We start from the raw sequence: 17,353 nt of genomic DNA, 5'->3' as shown, positions 1-17,353 counted from the left end.
TATAGGGCTCATCCAGGGTCCAAGAATGTTACTAAATTCTTTTGAGATGAGGAACTACAGAATCTAACCTGAATAAGAAGGAAGAGAGCTTCTGGGGTTGGGGAAAAAAGGCACTAGGGTCAGCATGTTAGAGGTGTTGATTACTGCCATCGTAGTGGTGGTAGCGGGCAGACAGAAAGGAGCAAATATCATGCCTCTGCATTATCAACTCTTGAATTGAGAAAACAATATAAAAGCAGAGTCCTAGAGGGCATTACGTGTGAGAATGGAAATCAGTGGGGCCCTGGAGTGCAGGGAGAACATTGGATTGGACTAGAGCTGTCATCACTGGCCTTGTGGTTGACAGAATGCAAATCAGGTGGCACACGCTAGTGAAGGAAGAGTGGACACACAAGTGTTTGGACAGTCCTTATTCTGCTTGATTATTACCTTTTGTCTGTAACATTTGACTTTTTTCACTTTCTTTCTAAAATGAAATTTTGAGGTTTTTACAAAGGCGAATATGTTACTGTGAATGTTTTTAAAAGACAAGTTGAAAAATTTTTTTAAAGCATCCATATTCTCTTTCACTCTGTCGTTCTCTTCTTTAGATCCTTTAATTCCATGTATAGCCACATCATTTTAAAAATAGAAATGAGACCATACTCTCTTATATGTACTAATTTTATAACCTGAACATTTTTATTTTCCCTATCAGCAGATAAGTTTACAGAATCTTAATAGCTTTTTAGTATTCTATTGTATGACCCTTTGTTATGGTAGAGTTATTATGTTTGTCTTATTAATTAGTATGAATGCTTTATAGTAGAGATTTTAGCCATTTTATGTGTAACAATAATTCCTTTTTAATTTTTACTTATAAAAACTATATATTTGTAAGTTGCTTATTTTTAATTAAAGGATTTCTTCATTTGCCTCCTTTTTGGCAACTTCCTCACAATAGGGATCTGACCAGTATCAGTATCCAGTGGGGGAATAATCATTAACTACAAGTGGCTAATTTAAAAACAAATTGTTTTTAATTAGGGATTATATTTAGTATTATTTGTCCCACAATCCATTGCTTTCTAGAATGAAGACAGTTCGCAGCATATGTGTATGATTTACACATTAACCTTACCACAGGCGGTAATACAGCACACAGCCCTTCCCTAGGTTTCAGCTACTTGATCTTCTGCCCAGCTTGTATTCAATAGCTTCAGAACTTCCAATGTGGGGGATCCTACCCCCACCCCAGAGAAAGTGTATCTCCCTCTGAAGTCCAGCAGAAGTTATTTGTACATGGCGATACCATCTGAGCTCTGATTTTTGGAATCATGGGGATTTTTCAGACAGCGTTAGAGCCAAATTCTCATATATAATATTTTGCTTGTGGGAGGGTATAGTCTGTATTCTAAATAGTTGACTGGGTAAACTGACTTATATTTTGGTTGTTTTGATTGGGAGGAAGAGCATGCCTTACAGTCAGAAGATCAAATCTCAGTTCTGCCACAGACTGTATCTACTGGCTAACCTCTGTAAAAGAGGATATAATACTAAACAGTGATTTTCAAATTGTTTGGATTGTTTTATTCTTCAAATAAGGGCTTCCCAGGAGGCGCAGTGGTAAAGAATCTGTCTGTCAATGTAGGAGACACCGGTTTGATCCCTGGATTGGGAAGATACCCTGGAGGAGGAAATGGCAACCCACTCCAGTATTCTTACCTGGGAAATCCCATGGACAGAGAAGCCTGGCAGGCTACAGTCCATGGGGGTCACAAAGAGTCAGGTGCAACTGAGCACAGCACATATTCTTCAAATAAAATCTTATGCAAAAAGCAGTTTTATGAGAATAAAGCTGGCTTGGGTGCTCTTTTAGCACTGGAAAGGGAAGTCCAGAGCTGTTACTCTTTGGATCCTATTCTATATCCATCACTTGAAGAAGAGTGTAAGACTTCTCATGGTTTGAAAACCACTAGACCAGTTGATCTTTTCTTCCCCCCTGGATTCCTCTGTTCTTCAGCATTCTAAATTTGAGAAATAGCTTGTATAATACAAAAGGTAGAATTAATCTATTTCCAAAACTCGTCTCATTGTAGATATTGTAAGATGTGTTTAACTATATTTCCCTCCAAACAAGAATAAATTACCTTAGACCAGCATTGAGGACGTCATGTTGGAGTCTGAATTCCTTGTAGACCAAAAGAATAATTCTTGATGTGGCAGAGTGAACATGCACTTGATTTAGTAGAGCGGAGTTCTCAGACTGGATACCCAGATATTGGTCAGGAACGTAGAAATAAGGATTAGATCACACACAAAAAGGTGGATGTTATGCTGTAGTTTTCAGTCCCTCTGTGTCCTTTTTAGTACATGATAACCAACCATTTATGTAACCAAGGATCCCAGCTGTTCCATTCAGGATTAAAGGATGAGAATAGGCTTTCTTGGATATTCTCCCTCCTTATGTAGAAATATGACTCTGGGTATAGGATTCACTGTGGCTTTCCTGAGACCAGAGTTGGAGTCAAAGTAAAAGATGAAAAAAATCCAGTAGTCCAGGGACAGAGTTCTAGTTCTGCCAAAGTCAGAAGAAAAGTACATCAAGACATTAGGGGGAGAAGAAAAAAGACATTAGAGAGATCAGGAACCAGTAGACACAGTGAACCAAACTTGAAATACCTGAATAAGAATCAGAAGGCAGAAAAACCTGTGTTCAAGACCTTATGATATCACATAGCTGCTGTGAGATCTTAGTGTCTTTAATCTCTTCAGTATAGTCATCTATGAGGCAGGGTAATAATAATCTCTACCTTATAAAGATCTTCGGGTTTTAAAAAAATTATTTATTTTTAAATAGATAATATATATACATGGTGAAAAACATTCAAAAGGCCCTAAAACTTTTTACGGTAAAAAGTAAGTCTTCTCCTATTCACCTAGTTTCCCTTCCCAGTAGTAAACCCAACAGTTATCAGTTTCTTGTGCATCTTTCCAGAGGTATCCATACATATTAAGCAAAAACATATATTTAAATTATCTGGCTTCCCTGAAGCCTTTTGAGTTTTTAACCCCTGACTTGAATGTATGATATAGCTGTATAGCCTAGAATGAAGCCCATTCATAATTTTTTTATGTATTATGTAATAACATTTGCTTTAATCTCTTCCTTTTCAGTTTTGATGAAGCAAGAACACAGAGAAGAGATTGACTTGTCTTCAGTTCCGTCATTGCCTCATCCTGCCCAGACTCAGAGGACTTCTTCAGATACAGGACACCTACATGACAGCGTACTCTCTGCACAGAGAAGCTTGGTTTGTCCCATCCAGCAAACATATGCATCCATGGTAACCACATCCCATCTGCCACAGCTGCAGTGTAGGGATGAGAGTGGTGGTAAAGAACAGCATATGATATCTTCTTCAGTTGTGCACCAGCCTTTTCAAGTCACACCAACACCTCCTATGGGGTCTTCCTATCAGCCTATGCAAACTAATGTTGTATTCAATGGACCAACGTGTCTTCCTATTAATGCTGCCTCTAGTCAAGAATTTGATCCAGTTTTGTTTCAGCAGGATGCAACTCTTCCTAATTTAATAAATCTTGGCTGTCAAACACCATCATCCATACCTTTTCATTCTTCAAATTCAGGCTCAACAGGACATCTCTTAGCCCACACACCTCATTCTGTGCAGACCCTGCCTCATCTGCAGTCAATGGGATACCATTGTTCAAACACAGGACAAAGATCTCTTTCTTCTCCAGTGGCTGATCAGGTCACAGGTCAGCCTTCCTCTCAGTTACAACCCATTACGTATGGTCCTTCACATTCAGGGACTGCTACAACCGCTTCCCCAGCACCCTCTCATCCCCTGGCCAATTCGCCACTTTCTGGGCCACCATCTCCTCAGCTGCAGCCTATGCCTTACCAGTCTCCTAGCTCAGGAACTGCCTCATCACCGTCTCTAGCCACCAGAATGCATTCTGGACAGCACTCAGCTCAAGCACAAAGTACAGGCCAGGGAAGTATTTCTGCACCTTCATCCTTATTATGTCACAGTTTGTGTGATCCAGCTTCATTTCCACCTGATGAGGCAACTGTGAACATTAAACCTGAACCTGAAGAGCAGGAACCTAATTTTTCTACAATTGGTCTGCAGGACATCACTTTAGATGATGGTAAGTTCATCTTTATGTTCTTGAAGCAGTGACGATTCAGGAACTGCCTTCTCTTAAGAGTCTTGAGAAAGTTACTATCGATTGTTTATTGCATATGGTTGGGCTTTTTAATAAGTTGCTGTTACTAGAAATATGGTAATACATTACTCTGGAGAGAGAGACATGAACATACATGCTTTAAAGTCTGTTTTACCACTTATATCTGTTGTGAAGGCTAAGACCTTGAGTAATAGTAACCTACCACCTATTTGTGATGGAACTGAAGATGTGAGCTTTATTGGGCAGTTTTTCTTCCAGAACATATTGTGAGGTTGCAACGTCTAGAGAATGGAATTCAGAAATGTTAATTCAGTAAACATTGCAGAATCCCATCCCTTTGCAAGAAACAGAGTCAGATGCTAGAAATACTAGAAATGTATCAGGGTAGAGTTCCTGTCCTTGAGGAGATTCTTCACAAGTAAAGAACCTGCTTCTCTGTGGCCCTGCCAGCTTGCTGAGTCAGATAGTGATGATGGTACAAGTCCACACTGGTTTGCTGCTGCTGGTACAACTGTTGGCACCGTGATAAAAAGAAGCTATTTATATAAATGTAACAAGTTGGTGTGTAGACCTCTGTTTTTATGAAATCATAAATTGGACAGCAGATTCTGTGGTATTAATTTAATATTTGAAAATTCCCCCAAGATAGAATTTTCAGGTAATAATTTTAGAGTTTATTCTTGGTTTTATCATTTCTATGGTAGTGAAAAACTCTAAATAGGAATGCAGTGAAAGCTAGCTGTAATATTTTTTCAGTATGAAATATGGAAATAGAATTTTAGTTCTGATTCTGTAATCTATTGAAAAGTTAAGTCTAGGTCAGTCCTCTCCTTTATACATCTGGAGAGGCTATTTACTACTTGGTTGCAAAGCTGGTGTTAAATTCCAAATTCTAAGCAAAAGAGAAAAGGAAGATAAATAAAATGATAAAATGTGGGAACCCCTACCGCTATCCCCGACTTGACACCACGGCTTTACTGTCATATTAGTACATGAGGATACAATGATACAGTAGGTCTTAGTCAACCTACTTGGTCTTGTACAACCAAGATATAAAAGCAGCACATTAGGAGATCAGCAAAAAGATGTGAAAGATTCTATGAGAAGGATTCAGAGAGGCTTCCTTGAGGAGATGACATTTAAGCCAGTGTTGGAGGGTGAGTATATTTTTCAGTAACTGAGGATCAATCACTTCTTAACCTTTTGGCTGAGATCAAGTGTAGTATCAGAAAATGAGTATCAAAGGGAAAATCAGACAACAGAAGCAGAAACATAAAGCTGTGTCTGGGAAAGCGTGATTATCTGTGGCTGGAGGGCAGATGGCAAGTAGAGGATGGCTTTCAAAGCACCAAGGGGATTGGCCAGGTCATTTGTGTGTAAACAAAAGGTATAATAAACTAAAGCAAAACCTAGGATTTTCGTAGCATTGTTATCTAATTAAACTCTTAACTAAATCCTCTCAGTTCAGTTCAGTTGCTCAGTCATGTCCAACTCTTTGCAACCCCATGGACTGCAGCATGCCAGGCTTCCCTGCCCATCACCAACTCCCAGAGCTTGCTCAAACACATGTCCATCGAATTGGTGATATGCCATCCAGTCACCTCATGCTCTGTCTGAATCCTCTAGATAGCTTCATTTAGAGAATTAGGCTTTCTGAAGGTCACATAGCTGGTAAGTTGTAGAGCTGAGACTGGAATCAGATCTTCTCAGTCTAGTCTTCTTTTTTTTTCTTTTCTTTTGCAGCACTGCAGCTGCCCCCACCAATAGCAGGCCATGATGGTTAGAACTAGCTGAGCGCTTAATGGGATCCCCCAAGCTTTTTTTTGTTCCTCGAGAATAGTGGAACATTATCTAGAATGCATCTGTAGAATTTCACTGCATGAATGTGCGTACACAACTGCATCTGATTCGTCACACTTGTATTGCTTTCAGGGCTTGTGTTTAAAATTTTAGTCCCTGAAGCATAGGATGAGACCTGGAGTGTGACAACCTACCTCTTCAATAATGGCACTGAAGATACAAAATTTATTAAGCAGGTCTCATGGGATATTCCAGCTCATTTTCTTTCCAAATGAAGACTTTTTCTTCTAAAAAGACACCAAAACTAGAATTTACTCTTTCTGATTTACTACAGACTGAGTAATGTGTGGGCACAGCAATTTGGAACTTTCAGAAAGGTTTTATGAAGATTTTGTTTCATCTTTTGAATATGTGAAGATGTATTGCAGAAACAGAGAATCTGGAAAAATGAGATCTATGAGGGCAAGTAAAAAAGCAGGTTCAGTTTTGTTCCATTCACAATGAAGCAAAGTTCCCAGATTGTAGCCCCACAGAGGACAAGGATTGGCTACAGAATTCCCTCATTGCCACCTGTCAGGAGACTTAACAGGAGCTCAGTGGTGCTAGTCATAATTAAAGAGGGGTTTGGGGGATTAAAATACACTCCTGGGCATCTTGGATTGTATACCTTGGATGGATTGTATATCTTGGATTATATATCTTGGATGTATAATTTTTGCATTTTGGTGCTTAACATGAACTCTAAAATGAATTTTTGATATTTGCCAACTGACTCATTGATTACATTATTTAGATTTGCCATTGAAGGTAAACTTCTAGATGCTTAGAAAATCCTACGGTTCTGCAGAGTTTTAATATAAATTCATTAAAAAACGACAATTATGTATTTCGTAGGCCTTGAACTCTGTAGTACTTGAATGTCCACTTTCTGGTAAGCTTTAAAATAAGTCATAAATACCCACCTGGTATTCTTGCCTGGGAAATCCCATGAACAGAGGAGCCTGGTGGGCTACAATCCATGGAGTTGTAAACAGACATGACTGAACGACTGAGCATCCTATACACATACATACGTATGATAAAATTTAATTTATAAATTAGGTACAGTAGGAGATTAACAATAACTATTAATAAACTAGAGTAATTTTAAAAAAGTAAGCCATTAAACATACCAAAAATAATTGGAAGTATACTACTTAAAGTGAACTTTGCAGTTAACTTGAGCTCAGGTTTTATTTTAACTTTTCTATATTGTGCTAAGCATTAAGTACAGAGTAATTTTCCACTTTACAACTAGAAGACATGAGTAATTTTTAAAAAAATCTGTGTTATACTAGTTAAATAATGAAGTGAGTGAAGTTGCTCAGTCATGTCCGACTCTTTGAGACCCCGTGGGCTGTAGCCCACCAGGCTCGTCCATCCATGGGATTCTCCAGGCCAGAATACTGGAGTGGGTTGCCATTTCCTTCTCCAGGAGATCTTCCCCACCCAGGGATAGAACCTGGGTCTCCCACGTTGTAGGCAGATGCTTTAACCTCTGAGCCACCAGGAAAGGAAAAATATATTTATCATCTAATCCTAATAACTTTTATTAATCCTGTTTCTGTTTTATATTTATTTACCCCTTTTTTTAATCAAAGATTAAAGCAAATAAAATGTCCTTTTTATTTTTGCGATTTCTAATTAAAATAGAATTTATCAAGAATCATTCAAACTTGTCTGTTACCTCTAGATATGCAGACATTAACACCTTAATTTTTTATTATAAATTCAGTGACAAAAAAAAAAATAAATAAATTCAGTGACATTTAATAGAGAAGATATTAGTGCACCTCAGCTTGGAAATTCAAGACTTACAGAATTGAAAATTGCTCCCTCATTTTATAGGTAGAGGATCTGAGTTTTACAGAGCTTAAGGTATTCACCCAGGTTAACACTGATTTAATGGCAGAGTAAAACCCAACTCAGAAAAATAAATAAATAAAACCCAAATCTGAGCTCCTAATTCAGAACTCTAGGAGTTTTTTCAGTATTTGCAGTCATGTTTCTCATCAGTCTGTGGCCTGAAACTGTGGATGTAAAGCATCCACAGGGTAGCATCTGTTCAGCAGAACAGGTGAGAGAAAATGCTATTTTCTCAGCATATCCTTGGTTTGTGAGAGGGACCAGGGCAATCTTAAAATTTTAGATTCTCGTTAGAGATGAAGTCCTAAAGCCTCTCTATTCTATCCTCCTCTTTCACACTGGAATTCATTTTCTGTTGTCCCTAGTAATATTATATTCCTGTTAGTCTCTTCCTCTCCAGCTCTTTGGAACATCTCAGGGCCTTTTAAGTTCCGACTGCCCTTGTTCCGTGTGGGCTCTGATGTGTCTGGAATCATACAGAATAAATCTAATCATTCTTCTGTAATAATCCTTCATGTGTGTGAATCTTTATCTCTTTTCCTAAGTCTTAAAAACACTTGAGCAATTTCATCCTTCCCTCAGCCTCGCCAACATGCTTGTTTCCTTCTGTTTGAACCCTGGGGTTTAGTTCATTTTCATAGTGCCATATCCAGAAGGCAACACTCTAGCCAGCTCAAAAATGGATTGGGGCTATCACCTTCCTTGTTCAGAAAACTTTATCAGTTTGATGTTAGGTCAGGGGATTTTCTTAGCTCCATCTTGCTGTTAATTTAGTGAGTCATAAGTACTAGTCATTAGTCATAACTGAATCATGTCCATTTTGTATCCCCACCCCATGCCCTACCTCCATGGATTTTTACATGTATTGTTTTTAGAACCCAAGACTAAACTTTGCAGTTATCCATCTTTGGTTTCATTGAAGTGATTTGGGCTTCTCACATCAATCTTCCAGGCTCAGGTGAGTCTCAGAAACATGTTCAGAGTAATGTGGCTCCCTCCTTAGAGGGGTTTATTCCTCAGGATAATAGCAACAGCAGAATACCAACCTTTACCAATTGATGTTCTCTTTCAAGCAGTCTCCTTGGAAGGCTTGTTATATATACTTATTCAACCAGTTAGAATATTATTGTTCAAAACTCCCTTGCTGCTTTTTTCCCTTGCTACCTAGATGTATTAATACCGTTGTCCCTGCTTGACAAGCATGTGCTACAACTGAGTTTTTACTCCAGTGTTAAAGTTTGTGTGCCTGGAACTGTAATTTTTCCTAAACATTTCTGTGCTTTATTGTGTGCATGTCCCAGACTTGGACCAAGTGATTTACATTAAATCAGTACAAAAATGTAGAAATTGTCACAGCTGTATTTTAAGCATTTTTAATTAAGATTATAATATTGTTAAACTAGTCTTAGACCTTTAAATGCAGGTTCTTCTAAGTTGTGATTGAGCTGAAATCCATGAGAACTTTCCATTAGAATCCCTCAGTTCCCTCTTGTCCTCCTCTGTTCACAAACTAACAGAATCGCAGCTGCAGCTCTTCAGCAGAGAAGAGGGTACACGTTAAATATAGCCTGACCTGCTGCTCTGGTGAAAACTGACACTACCACTTGCAGGCTCTGCAGTAACATGCTGATCCTGAATGTAGGGCAATTGCTAATTTGACTGTAAACAGGGACTCTAGATGTGACCTCAGCTGTTGTGGTTCGGTATAGGTGACAAGCAGATGAACCTGCTTTCAAGTTCCTAGGGAAAGATAAGTGCAAGATTCAGGTGATTAACTTGGATGGGAGAATCAGGATGCTGGTATGGAGGAGCAGCACAGCTAATATTGTCAGTGTTGTAGTCCACCTGTTGAATGCTCATTTTACTGGTGTTTGTTGTATTTAAATAAATAAACAAATGCATAGCTAATGATGAGGATGGGTCACAAATGAGGTGTTTAGTCACTTAGGGACTCAGAAGTGGAGGAAGGTAGATAATAATGAACGTTCTCTTTTAACCTGGATTCAACGATTCTTATGAATACTCTGCTGGGAGGTGTGTATGGGCTATCCAGCCTTAAACATATTTATGATGAATAATTCCAGAGGCCAAAAGTTCCCATAAATAATACCCACCGTGTAGGTACCCTATTTGAACTACTTGACACTAAAAATCCTCTGGGTGTTGCTTTGAGTTAATGATAGAGCTGTAAAAAACTCATTCAGTCATTTCATACAGTGTTTTCCCATGAGAAAACCCAGTTTGTTTTTGAAATTTTAAGAATTCAGTAAATTTAAAAAAAAATTCAGTAAATTATGTATAACGTAAAGCTTAACCATTTTAACCATTTTAAGTGTACAGTCCAGTGACATTACGTACATTCACAGTAGGGTGTAGTCATCACTGCTGTCTATTTAGAAAACTTTTTCATCACCCTAAGCAACAGCTCTATAGGCATTAAGCAGTAATTCCTCATTATCTCATCCTAGTCCAGCCTGTGGTCACCTCTGTTCAGCTTTCTATTTCTATATAACTTTCCCTACTCAAGATACCTCATGCAAGTAGAATATGATAGTTGTCCTCTTGTGTCTGGCTTATTTCACATAGTGTAATGGTTCCAAGGTTCAGCATGTTAAAAGCATATATCAGAATTTTATTCCTTTTTATGGTTGAATAATATTACATTGTTATGTGTATGCCATATTTTTTTGGTCCATATACCTGTTGAAAAGACATTTGGTTTGTTTCCACCTTTTGGCTGTTGTGAATAATGATGCTATAAATATTGGAGTATAGGTATTCTGAGTCTTTATTTTCAATTCCATTGGGTTTTCTAGGAGTAGAATTGTTGGATTATGTAGAATTCTTTGTTCAACTTTTTGAGGAACTGCCAAACTAGCATTTTTCTCACAGTGCCTGTAACATTTTACATTTATAGTGCATGAGGGCTCCAGTATCTCCACATCTTTGCCAACACTTACTTAAAAAAAAAAAAAAGTAGCCATCCTAAATGGGTGTGAAGTGGTATCATGGCAGTTTTAATTTGCATTTCCCTGGTGACTAATGATGTTGCATATCTTTTTCATGAGCTAATTGGTCATCTGTTTATCTTTTCTGGAGACCTGGCTAGTCAGATCTTTCACCCATTTTGTTTGGTTGAGTTGTTTAGGTTTTTGTTGTTGTTAAGCTATGGGAGTTCTTTATATACTTCAAATATTAAATCCTTACCATCATGTTGATGTATGGCAGAAGCCAATACAGTATTGTAAAGCAGTTATCCTTCAACTAAAAATAAATTAATTTTTAAAAATTCTTATCAGATAAATTATTTGCATATATTTTCTCCCATTCTATGGATTATCTTTTTACTCTCTTGATATGATTCTTTGATGTTTTTAATTTTGATGAAGTATAATTTATCTATTTTTTTCTTTTATTGCCTGTGCTTTTAGTGTCATACCTAAGGAATCATTGCCCAATCCATGGTCGTAAAGATTTGCCCCATGTTTTCTTCTTCTAAGAGTTTTACAATTTTAGCTCTTATGTTTAGGGCTTTGATTTATTTTGAGTTAATTTTGTATTAATTTTCCGTGAGGGATGAGTCCAGCTTCCATTCTTTTGCATGTGTATGTCCAATAGAACCCTTGTTTGAAAGTGAAAATGAATTGACCATGGATTGTGAGGGTTTGTTTCTGGGCTATTTTTTTAAATTGGAGTGTAGTTGGTTTATAATGCGGTGTTAGTTTCTGCTGTACAACACAGTGAGTCAGTTACACATATATATGTCCAGTCTTCTTAGGTTCTTTAACAGTACAGAGCGCTTCACAGATTTGTCTGTCATACCTGCACGGGGCCATGTTAATCTCCTCTGTAATCATTCCAGTTTTAGTATATGTGCTGCTAAAGTGAGCACTGTTTCTGGGCTGTTTTATTCCTCTGGTCTGTATGTCTGTCCTGAGGCCAGTGTACTGTTTTGATTCCTGTAGCTTTGTAGTAAGTTTTGAAATCAGGAAGTATGGATCTTCCATCTTAGTTCTTTCTCAAGACTGTTCTGGCTCTTGAGGGTCCTTGGAGACTCCATGTGAATTTCAGAATGGGTTTTCCTGTTTCTGCAAAAACACTGTTGGGATTTTGATTACATTGAACCTATATATATTGCTCTAAGTAGTAGTATCATTTTCGCAATATAAGTCTTCCAGCCCTTGAACATGGGATGTTTTCTCATTTATATTCTGTAGTTTTCTTTCCTTGTAGTGTCTGTCTGGCCTTGATAATCAGGGTAATACTGGCCTTAGAATGAGAGGAAGTGTTCCCTTCTCTTTAATCTTCTGGAAGAGTTTAAGGATTATTATTCTTTAAATGTCTGGTCAAAGTTTTTGTGATAGAGATAAATCAGTTCTTTGGAGCTGTCAGCAGAGTTTCGAGGAACTAGAAGAATGTCTTGAGGGCTGCAAGTTTCCATAAGTACAATCTGAAATTACCACTGTATCAGCCGACTCACAAAAGTCCCCAGTGTATATTGGCCTGGACTTCTTTGTTTCTCCTAATTCATGTGCTGATTTACCTGGAATCCCATGTTCTGTACCATAGAGTCTGTTTTGAAGGATTCAGTTGTGAAGATTGGGCAGCCACATAAGGGAGACCTTTAACGGTACTGTAATGCTTAAGTCATCCCTGAAGCTAGGTGAGTGATCTCAAATTTAGTAATAAAAAAGCATCAGGCAGAAAAATTTTGCCTAAGCATAAAGAGTTCCTTGCTTTTGTGTGTGTTTTTTTTTTAAGCCATTTAGTGAGGCTGCATTTTGCACTCACTAGAATGCAAGGAGATTGGCTACTCCTTGGTTTTCCCTCTTTTATCTGCCTAAGAGGAGGGTATGGTATCAGCTAGTTCACAAAGATTATGTACAGTTTCTTCTCTTTCATGGTAAAATAAGCATTCTTCTAGAGACTAATAAAAGGTTATGTCCTTTTATTTGAATTCATACAGCAAAGGCCAAAAATAATTTTTTATAGGCCAAAGGAGGCTGCCTTATTGTATAGTGGACTCTTTAGCTGGGTATGTGAGTGTGTCATCGATTAGCACAAAACTGACAATAATGACTCTTCTTGAGTACAGTGACTTTCAAACATTTTGACTACTTCTAACAATAAGTAAGTTTTATAGCCTGGATCCATTACATAACAAAAAACATACAACTAATGTGAAAGTCTCACAAGCCAATTCTTAACCTTTATTAAAGAAAATGTAGCCCATCTTCTATTTTATTCTATTTTTTTTAATACTGATTTCAGCTTGCTCTATTGATTTCATAACGTGCTAATAGATGTGAACTTTAGTTTAAAAAAACATTCCTCCATGACCTGCAAATTTACCTATGCATATAGTGTTCTGGGCTCCTGCCCTTAGACATTTTGATTCTGTGCTCTAAAGTAAAGCCCAGAAGTTTATTTTTTATTAAGTGCCCGACTAACTCTGATGTGGCCACAGAGGGACTTCCCTGGTGGTCCAGTCGTTAAGACTTCATGCTTCCAGTGCTTCTACTGCAGGGGCTGCAGGTTTGATCCCTCATCAGGGAACTAAGGTTCTGCGTGACACACATCTTGGCCAATTAAAAAAAAGATATAGGCACAGACAAGTATTTGGAAACTAGTTTATTGAAAACTAAATCTATCCTTGACAATCACTGAAAACCATCACTGTAACTTAAAAATTACTGCCGTTTTAAATTTAGAAAATAAATCAGCATTACCTAAACTCTCTGGACTCCAGTATTTATATTATCCAGTAAAATGTGGGGAACCATTTTATGCTGTGACTGGCAGGTAAAGGAAAACTAAATTCCTCTTGATTATAGAAAAAACCAAGCTGGGCATGTAGTAGATTGTTACCCTCTGGTTTGTTCCATTCAGTAGTGATGTTGTCTTCTTTGACACAGACCAGTTTATGTCTGACTTGGAACACCAGCCATCAGGTTCAGCAGAGAAATGGCCTAACCACAGTGAGCTCTCATGTCCACCTCCTTTCTGGAGAATCTAGAGGGTGAGTGTTGATTGAAATGTATCATTGTTTTTGTGCCCAGCTCTGATATTTGCATGCAGTGGCCAGATTTGCATGTGCTACAGAGGAGGGGGTATCCACGGGCATCTTCTGGTAGGGGCCCGCTCTTCATCTTTGGAGCTAAACTTTAACACTCTGCTCTGTAAATTTAACCACACTCAGACTCTCACACTTGTACTTAACAATTTTAGTCTGGGTTTGAATAAAAGGCAAAGGAGTGTTTGATTGGATTTTTTAAACCAAAGCAGAGGGAGGCCTATCTGTATGAATTCTATGGCATGTGTGCTGAGTAAATGTAGTTGCTGATCAGGCGTATAAGCCTACTCATTTCTGGTCAAGTACTCTTTTAAGTTTTGACGTAAGGCAGTATGGGATGGAAATAAAGCAGGAAATGTTAGCCATTTGCCAGAGGCAACTTGGATCATTTACCCTTGAGCCTGCCCTTTAGGTCCATCTTTGCATTTCTGGTAGTTTCATCTGGGACTCTATTTGGGAGGAGTCTGTGCTTTTGAGGGAGCCGGCTGGGCCTCAAGCCTTTATACCTCAGCAGGCAACCATAACCCTCTCTTTCCCTCATACAGCTCCTTTCTTTAAAGACTCTCAAAGCCACCTGAGAAAGTCTGTAATAGAAATTATAGTGACTTCCCTCGTGGTCCAGTGGTTAAGACTCTGTGCTCCCAATGCAAGGGCCGAGGGTTCGACCTCTGGTCAGGGAACTAAGATCCCATACAACACACAGCATGGTCAAAAAATACATAAATATTTAAAAAATAGTTTAAAAAAAACAAAAAGAAATTACAGATATACAGATTGTAGTTCTCAAAATGCCATTTGAATTTCATTTTAATGAATTTGGATTTGGAAGTGGACTTAGAAATCATGTCCAGTACCCAAATCTTTATATTTAGGATACTAAGGCTTCCAATCAGACAAGGCACCAAAACCCTGGCTCCTCCTAGAATCTGGGCAAGCATACCCTGGTCTCATCTCATCTTTGGCAACTAAATTTCTACATATCTGTGAAACTCTCAGGAGAGTTATAACCAGGATTTAAATGAATTGCCTCTTATTATAGTTGAGAAAAATCAGTTGAAAGTTTGGTTGCCCTAGTCACATCACAGCTGAACCAAAATTAAAGCTTATTTCTTCCATTGTTTACCCCATTGCCCTTCTCATGTATGAAGCCAACGAGTTGGTCACTTGCGATCTTAGTAAGAAGTGTTTCTGTGGAGTTAAGGAATGACTAAGGAATGAACAGGAGGTAAGAACAGAGAAACAGCAGGCAGGGTAGATAACTCCTTTAAGATATTAAACAATGAAAAAAAATTAGAGATAGAGGGCCATGTGGGTCTAGGGTTTTTATTTGCTAGCTGGTTTGAGATGGAGACTTACCCATATTTAAGTAATGATGAGAAGAATCTTAGGAGGAGAGGGTGGGTGGGAGGCTTAATTAAAGAGATGGAAGAGTGAAGAAATTTGATGGAACAAGGTCTTGAAGAGGCAAGCGTATGGGATTCATAGCATAGGTGTGGAATAAGTTGTGTGGGTTTACAACTCTGGAGCTCAGGTTTGGGATCTGCCGACAGTAGATTTAGGAGTTGACAGTATACAGAAATGAACAAGGTTACTCAGAGAAAATGTTCAAATTAAAAAAGGAAAAGGACAGTCCTCTGATAAGCCTAAAATTCATAATCCCACATCTTAACCCAAATTGAAAAGAAGTTTTTTGTCTTGGGGTCCTCCCCCCACGTTTTATTTTTTGCTGATATAAAAACATACATGCTGATACTTGAATATACTTTCAAGTAACCGTGTACTGTTTACTTAGCTGGAGACTAGGTGTTTAGTCTTTGTAGAATGTTTTGAGTCACAACTTTTCCTAGAGGAAAGGTCTGTATGACAGTATAGTATCAGATATATAAAAGGTTTCTTAGAAAGAAAGGATCTGTAATAGCGGGACTGACCCCCCCCCCCTCAGTCAGTTGTGGGAAAAAAAAAAGTTTCATAATTTCCCTTTATTAGTGTTAAACCTAATGTTAAAAGTGAAGGATATCTCTGATCATTGTGCCTATAAATTGAATAGGCCTGGAGTTCAGTGTGAACTCAATTACTAGAGAAGACAGGACAATAGCAGTCTACCATAGGTAGACTTCTAAATTTTCAGGAAGTTTTTTCTTTCTTTAGCTTGAGAAGGCAAATTAGTCTGATTTTGATAAATGCAAAATAATTAATAGTTGAGTTCAGTATTTTATGTATTTCATTTAGATAGTATTCTTATAACTTACCTTGTAACCTGAAAGTAAATCTTAGGAAAACTCTGCTTTAGAGTAATAAACCATAAAGTAGTACTAGTTTCTCATCCATTTAAAATAATTTCTATTCCTTTACTTCCAAATGTCTCTTGTTTCTTCAAGGGAAATTTAGAAAATGATTGTACCTTCATTTTATAAAAAATAGTATCTCCATAAAATTGTTCAGCCAGAGAATGAATGGTACCTTTAATCTTTGGGTGTAAGGAAAGGAAGAAAAGATGAACTTGCCAAACTTTTATGAATGTTCATTGGAGCTTAAAATGAAATAGTATACATAAATAGAGATTAATTAGACCTAAAAATAGTTTACAAAAATGATCAAGATGCTCAAATGCTAGTTATGAAGGCCCTATAAACTTGTGTGCGTTTGACTACACACACTTGTGTGTGTGTGCCTACTCCAGAGGCAGGGCTCTAGGTTACCCTGCCCCTCCACCTGCTGGTGAGATTTCATACCATACAATGCTCGCCAGCTCTAACTCTGAATTCGTAAGCATTGGAAATAGCTCTAAATAGGAGGCCTGTTGTTACTCAGACACCTCATTCTTGTGTGTAGATAGCATTTCATTGGACTACTAATTTGAACGTTTCCTGGATTAAAAAAAAAAGTTTTTTCTTACAGCAAATATTGCTGATGGCTGTGACTGCTTCTGTTGTGGTGACACAGGCAATCCAGGTGTTGCGGTAATGGGAGTCAAGGACGGTAGATGCCACAAGTGGGCCAAATGCTGTGACCTACATAACCTGTTACCATGGGTGTTGAGAGCTGTTGACTGTTCTAGACTTCTAATGCACTTTACTCTTTTTAGGGAGAAAGTGAGAATGTTGTATAGGAGGGGTATAAACAATTCTTTGTTTTTGCCTTAAATTAGTGAAAAATATAAAGCCAACTCACATGCTTTATGGAGTAGGATTTAAATCAATAAATTCATGCATATATACATTCAAAAGGAAGTGAAAATGAAATTGTAAGCATTAATATTTTAAGAAGTACTGTGTTTATCAAGATTGCTAATGATTTACCTATAAATTACATTATAGATTTGTTTATCAGTAATAATTTTGATTTGCTTAAGTTGACAAATTTTGGCTACATTAGAAG

At 37.8% G+C, this 17,353-nt stretch overlaps 1 protein-coding gene and 1 non-coding gene across 4 annotated transcripts in view; one reads left to right on the top strand and one right to left on the bottom strand.

The window, feature by feature from the left end:
- The window catches only part of NFATC3 (nuclear factor of activated T cells 3), a 92,745-nt gene that overhangs the window by 66,290 nt on the left and 9,102 nt on the right, over window positions 1-17,353 (top strand). Inside the window, exons 9-10 of one of the 3 annotated variants that reach the window (XM_043436386.1) lie at window positions 3,157-4,158; window positions 13,818-13,921. In XM_043436386.1, the coding sequence (XP_043292321.1) occupies window positions 3,157-4,158; window positions 13,818-13,918 (1,103 nt within the window). In that variant the 3' untranslated portion in view covers window positions 13,919-13,921. Of the gene's footprint in view, window positions 1-3,156; window positions 4,159-13,817; window positions 13,922-17,353 lie in introns of those variants that run through there. The other 2 variants (XM_043436385.1, XM_043436387.1) reach the window with 2 other exon arrangements.
- Window positions 11,688-11,794, bottom strand: LOC122421807. The gene has a single exon (XR_006263621.1). It is a non-coding gene; the product is annotated as a U6 spliceosomal RNA (small nuclear RNA).

This window comes from Cervus canadensis, chromosome 18 (assembly GCF_019320065.1).
Source record: "Cervus canadensis isolate Bull #8, Minnesota chromosome 18, ASM1932006v1, whole genome shotgun sequence".
In the NCBI taxonomy this organism is placed as follows: domain Eukaryota; kingdom Metazoa; phylum Chordata; class Mammalia; order Artiodactyla; family Cervidae; genus Cervus; species Cervus canadensis.
The sequence above is the reverse complement of the archived record's forward strand: the minus strand, read 5'-3'. Positions and strand labels throughout refer to the sequence as shown.